We start from the raw sequence: 11,639 nt of genomic DNA, 5'->3' as shown, positions 1-11,639 counted from the left end.
GCCCCCCTGCCGATGCAGGGGACACGAGTTCGTGCCCCGGTCCGGGAAGATCCCACATGCCGCAGAGCGGCTGGGCCCGTAAGCCATGGCCACTGGGCCTGCGCGTCCGGAGCCTGTGCTCCACAACGGGTGAGGCCAAAGCAGTGAGAGGCCCGCGTACCAAAAATTAAAAAATAAATAAAAAATAAAAAATAATTAAAAAGAAACTACCAGAATCAGATGCACGTAGTTGTGCTTATTAAGAACAAAGGTGCCCACAGCTTGACGTGCTGAGTTCAAAACCACTGAACTTTCTGATCCTACTGCAATATACGTGTAACACCTCATAAAAAATATACTTGCCAAACAGTTATTACCCGTAGATCTGGGTTAGAACCTAAAAGACAAAGAGCTTGAAGAGAGAGCGATGACTCTGTAATTAATGAACTATGCTCCACACACAGCTTTAGCCAAGGTAAGAACAAGCATAAAGAAGTGTAAGAAATGCTTACCGATCTTCTTCGGGGATCTGGATGGATCTTCTAATAATCGAGTACGGATGGCGGGGAGCTGTTGGCAAGCACCTACAACCTGTATGGTTGGCAACTTTAACAGGCACTAATTCAGGTACTGATGTCAAAGGTACTGATATCTCAAAGAGCTAGAGCAGAGAAAGAGAATAGGGAGGGTGGGAGGGAGGGAGACGCAAGAGGGAAGAGATATGGGAACATATGTATATGTATAACTGATTGACTTTGTTATAAAGCAGAAACTAACACACCACTGTAAAGCAATTATACTCCAATAAAGATGTTAAAAAAAAAAGAATAGAGCTAATATGCAAACTATTATATATAGGATGGATAAACAACAAGGTCTTACTGTATAGCACAGGGAACTATATTCAATGACCTGTAACAAACCATAATGGAAAAGAATATGAAGAAGAATATATATGTGTATAACTGAGTCACTTTGCTGTACAACCGAAATTAACACAACATTGTAAATCAGCTATACTTCAATAAAATTTAAAAAAAAAAAACAGAACTAATAAGGCTAAGGGCTGGCATGAAGGAAAGAATTCTGGGCTGGGTGTCAGAAGACCAGGGCCTTAACCAACTTTATCAAGTATTTAAGTTTTGTCAAATCTCTTAAATTTTTGGCGTCCCTAGAACGCTTGTAAAATGGTGACCTTGTAAAATGGTCCCTGCTCTTGCTTTAAGTCTGAGTGTGAACTGTAAGAATTAAATGAAATTATAGCTATGAAGTTTCTTTGCAACCATGGTGAACAGATTACTGTTCAAAACCACTTACGTATCTCTTCCCATGCCATCTCCATGGGAGGAATATAGTTTTCTGTTCCTTGACTTTGGACTTGGCCACGTGACTTGCTTTGGTTGACAGGACATTAGCAGACATGACACAAGCACAGACTTGAACTGTGCGTGCATGCATCTGCTCTAGCCATGTGAAGAGCGTGATCTGGCAGGCTTGCTGGTCTAAGGGATACGAGACACAGGGACCACACCTGGACTCAACCTGCAGCTTGCCACCAAGCCCAACTGAGCCCACTCTAAACTAAAGGAATCTCAGATATATGAATGAGAAAAAGCCATCATTGTTTGAAGCCACTAAGTTTTAGGGTGTTTATTATGCAGCATTATATAGTAATAACTGACTGATACAAGACCATCATGCCCAAACAATGATAGGTAACATGAATATCATTCTATGTTTCTATATGCTAGCCCCTGCTGTAAACACTTTTATATTAATTCATTTACCTTTGTAACAACATTATAGGGAGGGTTTTTTAAATTACCCCCCTCCAACTCTACAGGGGAAGAAACAGATTACAGAGAGGTTATATAACTTGCCTAAGGCCATATAACTATTGATCGGAAGAGTGGGGATTTGAACCCAGGCAGTCTACTCTAGAGCTAGAGGGGATATTCTTAAGAATATGCCTTATTACTTTTTGCAATGACATTGCTGTGACCAGAGGAAGCAAGATGGGATCTCCACAAGTAAAATTTACTTGCTGAGAATATCAGTTACTTTGTTTCTAGAGAGGCTCTCCGATGTATGGATGCATTTCAACTTGATTTTAATGCTCTGTCCATTCAATCAGCATTCCATGTAGTCCTTACTACATAGAGTCTTCATTTTATTCACTTAGTTTCTAAGATGCATTTCACTGAACAGTCCATAACTTTGGCATGAGAGGTAGTTTTTCTTTAAAAAAAAAACACCACTATTACAATGTTCAAATATGCATATTTGGAAAGAAAAACTGCTATACATTTACACTTAAGCACATTCTTTAAAACCACTCCTTTGTTGAGGACAGCAGTCAAAATACTCAATTATCCATTGTTAAGTGGAAGTAATCCGTTAAAGTTGTGTTTAGCCTGACCTTTTTATATGTAATGGCACTTCCATGAGTCGAAGTAAGCGGGTGTTTTTAAGAGTGTTTATTTTGCATGAACTTCATCTTCTTGCGAAATTTTTCAGCTATACTCTAGGGTATAACACGGTCATGAACTGAAGTCTCTTACGTTATGCAAGCTTTGTTTCCACTCACAGTTGAGGCTTAGCCACACTTATGTCATTTTTTCCCCTGACTGTCAAACAGCAGAGGTCAGAATTTTTGCAAGTTCCAAGATTCTCTAAAAGAATTTAGAAAAAGAAACTCTTCAGTTTAAGGGATATTTTAAGTAGGGGGGAAAATTAAGGATAAGTTAACCTCGTATCAAACAAATCAGGATTCCATTCTTTCCATCCAATTAAGATAATTACCTAACATGGGTGTATTCAGTGCACGGCTCATTTTATTGTGCTACCTCTTTTCACAATCACGAGGCTAGATTGTAGAGGCAAATGTGACAATTAAATGAATATACCAATATGCGTGAGGAATTTGCGACACAGAACCAAAAGGAATGTAGTTTGACTTACAGCTGTTTAATGTTTTGCTAAGTTTGTTATTACTGCTCTTCTATGCCACGTTTATTACATTTCCCAACAATATGGTAGCGACAGAATCAGAAACTTATCTACTGAGCAAAAGGAATTTTATAAGATGGAGAGGGAAGAATTATTTCTTTCATGGGGACTGGAGGATTATTTTCAAAGGTCTTTTGTGCTAGATATTTTCCATTTGCGCCTCCGGAGACGCCATCCTCTTTCCTTCCTTCCCCGCTGGGCTGTATCCCAGGATGCTGACCTCCATGGAATGCATCCATAGGCCCTCTTGCCCCCCACCCACTTGCCGGGCTAAGGGCTGGCAGGGGCTGCCCCTCCTCCAGCCAGTCCTGCAGCCCGCTTCTCCATTTCCTCTCTCGGTTCCCATAACCGCTCCATCCTCTTGCCTCTTCAGTCTAAGGGTGGGAACAGCTCTCCCTTTCTGCCAGCTCTGGGTACTTCACCAGCCCTTTCTCCTTCCCCCACCCTTCACTGAACTCTTCTCAATCACTCCATTTGAACAACACGGAACCTAATGAATACACAAGTCAGTGTGGCTATCTTCCTTCCTTTAAACGTCTGTTCTAGTAACTTCCATATGATTTTCTGATCCTTGACATTATAGCATCAGAGAGACAGCAAATGACAAGGGTCCAGGCTTTGGAGTCAACCTGGATTTGAATCCCAGCTCTGCCACAAGCTACCTCTTTGAGCCTCCATTTCCTCATCTATAAAGGAAGATGATAAGCTACCCATTTAGCTTATCTCAGGGTTCAATGAGATGACACACATAAAGCATTGAGACAGTGCTTGGCAATCAGCTGAGCTGTAGCTGTTGACACTATCAGCGTCAGGGCTCTGGAGAGGGCTGATGTCCTCATACCTGTTTGGAAACGTACGAGGTGCTGGTGTTGACACAGACGAGGCTCTCTTCATTGCAGCAGCCGCCACACCGGAACACGTTCACGCAGGGGGGCTTGAAGAACGTGTCAGTGCTTCTCCCCAGCTCGCCGGCCACCTCCACGCACGTCTCTCGAGGGCTGCACTGCGTCCTTTGCCATTCCTCATCTATAACTGCGGAGAGGCAGCTCGTTGGGCCAGTGGAACAAAGGGCCCTGACATGCCCACGTGTGCCAGGGTTACACTCAACACCGTCATTCTCACACGTGCAGCGCTTGGTGATTTCACTAGATGGGTATTTGGGGTCAGTCCTTTAACCAAGGATTGTCTGCAGAAAATTTACAACCAAAATCTGCGTTCCTTCCCATTTATACGATCCCTTCGTAGACTCTAATTCTACTTTCCGTTGGTGATGAACACCATGTTCTGGATATGACTACATTGGGTACATCTGGAAAAGCCTGCTAATAAGGAAGTAAACGGAGGCACATAAAGCAATGACATGTAAGCATTATTTATTAAGCAATTTACAGGACACAGCTGGATGGCATTTCTTCTCCTTGAAGCCAGGTGTGGGCAGGTTTTAGCACCATTAAGAAATACGTTTCGGGAATTCCCTGGCGGTCCAGTGGTTAGGGCTCCATGCTTTCACTGCCGAGGGTGCGGGTTCAATCCCTGGTCGGGGAACTTAAGATCCCACAAGCCATGCAGTGCAGCCAAAAAAATAAAAAATAAAATTTAAAAAAAGAAATACCTTTCTATGGGTTGCTTAACTAACTATATACGGCAAACACATGAATGAAAAGGTAAGTGGGGGCTTCCCTGGTGGCACAGCGGTTGAGAGTCCGCCTGCCGATGCAGGGGACACGGGTTCGTGCCCCGGTCCGGGAAGATCCCACATGTCACAGAGCGGCTAGGCCTGTGAGCCACGGCCGCCGAGCCTGCGCATTACTGAAAAAAAAAAAAAAAAAAAAAAAAACTTAACTGGAGCTAATCTTTCCTCAAGTCAGAGTGTTCTTATTTGCAAATGCCCGATACTGATGTTTCTATCAAATGATGAAATAAGCTGGTTCATTTTTCTTAAAAATAAATTTATTTATTTATTTATTTCTGGCTGCATTGGGTCTTCATTGCTGCGTGCGGGCTTTCTCTAGTTGCGTTGAACGGGGACTGCTCTTCGTTGCGGTGCGTGGGCCTCTCACCATGTTGGCCTCTCTTGTTGTGGAGCTCGGGCTCTAGGCACACGGGCTTCAGTAGTTGTGGCACGCGGGCTCAGTAGTTGTGGCTCACAGGCTCCAGAGCGCAGGCTCAGTAGTTGTGGCGCACAGGCTTAACTGCTCCGCGGCACGTGGGATCCTCCCGGACCAGGGCTCAAACCCGTGTCCCCTGCATTGGCAGGCGGACTCCTAACCACTGCGCCACCAGGGAAGCCCAAGCTGCTTCATTTTGATGAAAGGAGCAATATTCTGGCCATTCTAGCTAATTTGTGGGAAACAAGAAAAAGAAACAAGCCTCGGGGAATCAAAAAAGATTACATACATTCTTGTAAAACATACTCGCCTTTCTCTCAAAGTTTATTTTTTTAAATTAGATTTTGATGCTATGATACTTAATGCTGCACAGCCTTTCTATGGACGTTTTTGGGAAATGATTCAATATTATGATAAAGACAATATTTAAAGACTTTCTTTTAGTTTGCCATGGAATTGTAGAGTTGATTATACACTGGGGTGGAGGGGAGTGGTGAAAACCCTTAGTGGTTGGCAGCTTCTAATCTGACCCTACATCACGCCCACCTCCTGGTGTTCACACCCTGTATAATCCCCTCCTCTGCTTGTGGGCTGGACCTAGTGACCCGAATGTTATGAAGAGAATACAGCAAGAGTGATGGGACGGTACTGCCACGATTAGGTTAACAAAGACTGATTTCCATCTTGCTGGCAATCACCAACTCTCGCTGGCACTCTTTTGCCTTCTCAGCTTGCAGGCTTGGATGAAGCAAGCCATCATGTTGGAAAGGCCCACATGGCAGGGAACTGAGGGTGGCCTCTACCTAACCGCCAGTGTGGAGCTGGGACCCTCAGTCCAACAGCCTGTCTGGAACTGAATCCTGCCAACAACCTCTGAGTGAACTTGGAGGCACATCCGGCCCCAACTGAACCTTGGGATGCTGCCCGTGACCCAAGTTGACACCTTGACTGCAGCCTCCGGAGAGACCCTGAAGGAGAGATACCAATTGAGGCTATGTCTGCAATTCTGACCCACCGAAACTGTGCGATAAAAAATGTTGTCTGAAGCAGCTAAGTTTTGCGGTAATGTGTTACACAGTGATAGATAAACTCTTCTCCATTTTTACCCCATCTTCAAAAATTTGTAAATGGTCTCCGCCCAGATTCTGAATTCCCATATATGTGAACGTGTTTCTACCGGAAGGGATAGAGAGAACTTCTATCTGGAGGATACAGATAAAACATTATTGTTGCAGATCTGACGCTAGTCTCTAAATTATGCTCTTAAAACATCTTTTCCACAGCCGCCTTCCTTTTCTGCCCATTAATCTCAGATTTCCTCATATGTTGCTTTCTTCAATCACTGAAAACACAAAATACGTTTGGCTGGCTGAAAAGCACTGCATATACTACACAATTTACCTAAACTCTGTTTTTTCATCATAAAATCTACTAGTCCAAGAAACCGTTTAAAATGTCTGATTATGAATATTTATATACAGAGTCTGAAGCTTGTAAACATGGGAGATAAATTACCCAGTTAGGTACTATTTAATTCACCATTATTAATCATAAATCCTTGAAAAAACAAGTAATCAAGTTATAAAAACATTCCTTGCTTAAAATGCTATTTAAATGTTGCTTTCTATTTTCTTTTTTATAAAACTAAGTTTTCAAAGTCACAACGCTGTGTGGAACTATGACCAATGACACTGAGCAAAGGCTTCATATCTCTACTTTCATTACTACTGCCCAGCAGGACCGCTCTTCCTCAGGGAATTACCCTGAAATCCATGAGGGAGAGTTATAGCAAATTATAATTGGGATACCACACCGATTTAATTATTTGCTGCTTCTAACTTACTAAGTAACTTTAGATGATTCCGCCCCCCCTCCATGTAAAAAGAGACATTTTAGAGTTGGCAAATTCCATATTATTTACGTTTTTAAAAAATATTTTTAAAATTTTTTTATGGTTTCCTTCTTAGAAAATGTCAATTTCGACATGAATGACTTTTTAAAATCACCTCCTCTTGGTTTTATGGTAATGCTTCTCTATCTCCATCTTCACAGAGCATCTCCAGGCTTGCCTCAGGCCTTCAAACACGTAATCTGGTTAAGGCCCCGAATCTCCAGATGAGGTCTGATCCCTTTACTTTCATGAAGTCCTTGCTAATTCACCACACAGAAACAACTAGAGCTTCAGACCTCTGGCTAAATTGGGTTCTAGGCCATGGTTCCAACCATCTCAACTCATTTAGACACAGTCATACAGATGCGCACCAAGCATCCTCTTCGCTCCCAGACTCTGGTGCTGCTAAGGTATTGATCCCACCTATGCACAGCCTTCCCCGCAGCCAACAATATCGTCCTTTTACAAACGGAAGAAAATAAAGATAACTCTACAGAGGAAGAAAAGAATAATTTTGGCTGAGCAGTCAATTTAAATTATGCCATAGCTACAATCCGATACCAGGTAATCATATGTTAATCAAATCTAAAAGGCTAAATCATCAATGCCACGGTGGTTTCTTGTGCTGTTTTGACACATCATCAAAAACGTTAAATGCCTAATTGGAGGCGGCACAATTGTATTTGGCAAGCATGTCATTCATTATAGGACAGTACATACAGACAATAGTTTGCTTATAAAGATCCTCCAAACCTCACTACGGAAGAGTCATTCTCTTTATTTCAAATCATGTTATTTTCTACTCCAGCATCTGGATTCTTTTGTCTAGAGAATCTCTCCCTCCGTTATTCTCCTAGTAATACCAATTTGCATTATTCCAACTCGGCTTTTAAATTCTACTTTTCATTTTTACTTTAAAAAAAAATCACAGAATTTTGAAGACATAAAAAAGCTATACCTAATCTATTGGTTTTTATCCATGTATGTATGGCCGTAGAATGCTCCTTATTAATGAATACCCAGGTTGTTTTATTTTTTAAGTAAACTCAATTATTTTTTTTTCTATTAAGAACAGGCTTTCTGGGTTCCTTTTGCCCTCACATCTCTGAGTTAAATATATTTCCATATTGGGAAGTGTTATGTGGTATTGAATTTTTGACTTCAGAATCATATTGGGTATATTTCTCTGTGGAGTAAACCCAGGAAACCAGGACTCTCCACTAACACTGAAGCTATGAAACCAAAGACCCCCTTGTTTTTTTCTCCCAGACACGTGCCCGCCCTACTCAAACTTTTACAAGAAGTTGGCGCATTTGTTACTATCTGATAAAGAGGAAGAATTGGCCTCCGCACGCACACACCTACCTTTTAGCGTCTCAATGTCATAGAAAGTGGCCGCAAACCTGGTGGACCGATGGGATGCTGAGCGAGAGTCCGCGCTGGTGAGACTTTTGAGCTTCAGTCGGCATCTCCACAGCTTCCAGTCCTCGAAGTGGGTGATCTGCAGTAGCTCCTCCAAACCCGAAGCCGCCCTAATCTGCTGCTCAGATTGTTCTAACATTGACCGGGATGCCCGCTTAAAGCGAAACAAAACAAAAAAACTGGCTTACAGGCAACTTACTCAAGTTCTAGTCTGCCTTGATAATATTCATTGCTAACACTTACAAATGTAAGTAGAGCTAAGAAGAAATCAGATTATTCAAATGGACACCAGTACCTAGGAAAAATGACATCTAGTACTTTTGATTCACATTCTGCTCATTTATGATTGATGGAATGACTTATTCCCCCTGGGTTCTCAGAACACTTAAAGACAGTATCGTAGTGGGTTGAATGGTGTACATTTAAATGACATGTCCACGTCCTAACCCCCAGAACCTGCAAAGATGACCTTTTTTCGGAAAAGGATCTTTGTAGATGTAACGAAGTTAAGGATCCTGAGATGAGGTCATCCTGGATTATCTGGGTGGACCTTAAATACAAAGATAAGCATCCTTATAAAAGACAGGCCAGGGAAGACACTGACACAGAGGAGAAGGATTTGTGAAGCCAGAGGCAGAGACTAAAGTAACGCAGCCACAAGCCAGGGGTCGCCTGAAGCCACCAGAAGCTGGAAGACTCAAGGAATGATTCTTTCCAAGAGCCGATGGAGGGAGGATGGCCCTGCTGACACCTTGATTTTGCAACTGGATTCCAGAACTGCGAGAGAATAAATTTCTGTTGTCTTCGCCATCAAGTCTGTGGTAATTCAGTATGGCAGCCACAGGAAACTAACATAGATTTTTAAATCACACTACTTTGTGCAGGAGCCAATGACAATTGTTTTCATCTGTTATTTGGGACACTGACCCACAAAGTCTTGGGGACCCTGCCTACAGTCACACAAGAAGGAAAGATTTTAAGAACCTGATAATCTGAATTTGCTGACTTCTAACCCTCTGAACTTTTTCTTCCTTTTTAAACCTGTTTACTATTCCAAACACATGATTTTTTTTTCTGAAAAAATACACTTCTAGAGCTTATGTTGAAAACTTCCTTCCCACACAGTTGCATGAACTGTATTGACTGATACAACCCATGGATTTATGAGGAAAAAAAAGACTTGGCTGATAAAAGATTTTCAGTATGCAGTCGAATTGTTCAAAATTAGGGACTTGGTTACATAATGATATATGCATACAATGAATACTATGTGATGGTCAAAACCAATGATGCAGATGTATACTGGGACAGAAGGAATTGAGTCCTCCCTGGAATGTGCTGGAGAGACAATAAGGTAGTCTATGGTTAGGGACGTGGATTTTCTCCTGCTGAGCCTGTGGTTACTGAGTTTATGTTCTGCTGTGTGGTTTGCAATACGCATGCTGAGGACTTTTTTTTTTTAGAGCTGGGGTGAGGGAAGGGAGAGAGCACAGAAACAGTGTAGCTGCAGGATGGTGCTGAGACAGGAAGGTGGAGCGAGAGGTGAATGTCAGCTACCTGACAGGGGGAGGGGCAGTGGGGGAAAACGGAGATGCGCAAATGGGACTTCCATCTGGACACTGGGTGGTGTGATGTACATCCTCCTCCACTGCCCCTCAAAAACTTTAGTTAAAATCTGTATCATTTAGCAGTGTTTTGGGAGTGGGTTTTTTTTTCTTCTTTTAAAATTTTTATTGGAGTATAGTTGCTTTACAAGGTTGTGCTAGTTTCTGCTGTACAGCAAAGTGAATCAGGTATACGTATACATATATCCCCTCCTTCTTGGATTTCCTTCCTATTTAGGTCACCACAGAGCACTGAGTAGAGTTCCCTGTGCTATACAGCAGGTTCTCATGAGTCATCTATTTTATACATGGTAGTGTATGTATGTCAATCCCAATCTCCCAATTCATCCCAACCCCCTCTTTCTCTCCTTGGTATCCATACGCTTGTTCTCTACGTCTGTGTCTCTATTACTGCTTTGCAAATAAGTTCATCTATATCATTTTTCTAGATTCCACATATATTGTTAATATACGATACTTGTTTTTCTCTTTCTGACTTACTTCACTCTATATGACAGTCTCCAGGTCCATCCATGTCTCTGCAAATGGCACAATTTCGTTCCTTTTTATGGCTGACTAATATTAAAGATTTTAAGAACCTGATAATCTGAATTTGCTGACTTCTAACCCTCTGAACTTTTTCTTCCTTTTTAAACCTGTTTACTATTCCAAACACATGATTTTTTTTTCTGAAAAAATACACTTCTAGAGCTTATGTTGAAAACTTCCTTCCCACACAGTTGCATGAACTGTATTGACTGATACAACCCATGGATTTATGAGGAAAAAAAAGACTTGGCTGATAAAAGATTTTCAGTATGCAGTCGAATTGTTCAAAATTAGGGACTTGGTTACATAATGATATATGCATACAATGAATACTATGTGATGGTCAAAACCAATGATGCAGATGTATACTGGGACAGAAGGAATTGAGTCCTCCCTGGAATGTGCTGGAGAGACAATAAGGTAGTCTATGGTTAGGGACGTGGATTTTCTCCTGCTGAGCCTGTGGTTACTGAGTTTATGTTCTGCTGTGTGGTTTGCAATACGCATGCTGAGGACTTTTTTTTTTTAGAGCTGGGGTGAGGGAAGGGAGAGAGCACAGAAACAGTGTAGCTGCAGGATGGTGCTGAGACAGGAAGGTGGAGCGAGAGGTGAATGTCAGCTACCTGACAGGGGGAGGGGCAGTGGGGGAAAACGGAGATGCGCAAATGGGACTTCCATCTGGACACTGGGTGGTGTGATGTACATCCTCCTCCACTGCCCCTCAAAAACTTTAGTTAAAATCTGTATCATTTAGCAGTGTTTTGGGAGTGGGTTTTTTTTTCTTCTTTTAAAATTTTTATTGGAGTATAGTTGCTTTACAAGGTTGTGCTAGTTTCTGCTGTACAGCAAAGTGAATCAGGTATACGTATACATATATCCCCTCCTTCTTGGATTTCCTTCCTATTTAGGTCACCACAGAGCACTGAGTAGAGTTCCCTGTGCTATACAGCAGGTTCTCATGAGTCATCTATTTTATACATGGTAGTGTATGTATGTCAATCCCAATCTCCCAATTCATCCCAACCCCCTCTTTCTCTCCTTGGTATCCATACGCTTGTTCTCTACGTCTGTGTCTCT

General features: G+C 42.0%; 1 protein-coding gene across 1 annotated transcript in view; it reads right to left on the bottom strand.

The window, feature by feature from the left end:
- VEGFD (vascular endothelial growth factor D) overlaps positions 1 to 11,639 on the bottom strand; it is a 37,652-nt gene that overhangs the window by 8,610 nt on the left and 17,403 nt on the right. Inside the window, exons 2-4 of the mRNA XM_024744129.1 lie at positions 8,353 to 8,563; positions 3,830 to 4,020; positions 492 to 640 (exon numbers count right to left, since the gene is read on the bottom strand). Of these exons, the coding sequence (XP_024599897.1) occupies positions 492 to 640; positions 3,830 to 4,020; positions 8,353 to 8,563 (551 nt within the window). The remainder of the gene's footprint in view (positions 1 to 491; positions 641 to 3,829; positions 4,021 to 8,352; positions 8,564 to 11,639) is intronic.

Source organism: Neophocaena asiaeorientalis, unplaced genomic scaffold (genome assembly GCF_003031525.2).
Source record: "Neophocaena asiaeorientalis asiaeorientalis breed wild unplaced genomic scaffold, Neophocaena_asiaeorientalis_V1.1 scaffold882, whole genome shotgun sequence".
In the NCBI taxonomy this organism is placed as follows: Eukaryota; Metazoa; Chordata; class Mammalia; order Artiodactyla; family Phocoenidae; genus Neophocaena; species Neophocaena asiaeorientalis.
Note: the sequence above shows the minus strand (reverse complement) of the source record. Positions and strands in the feature narration are given on the sequence as shown.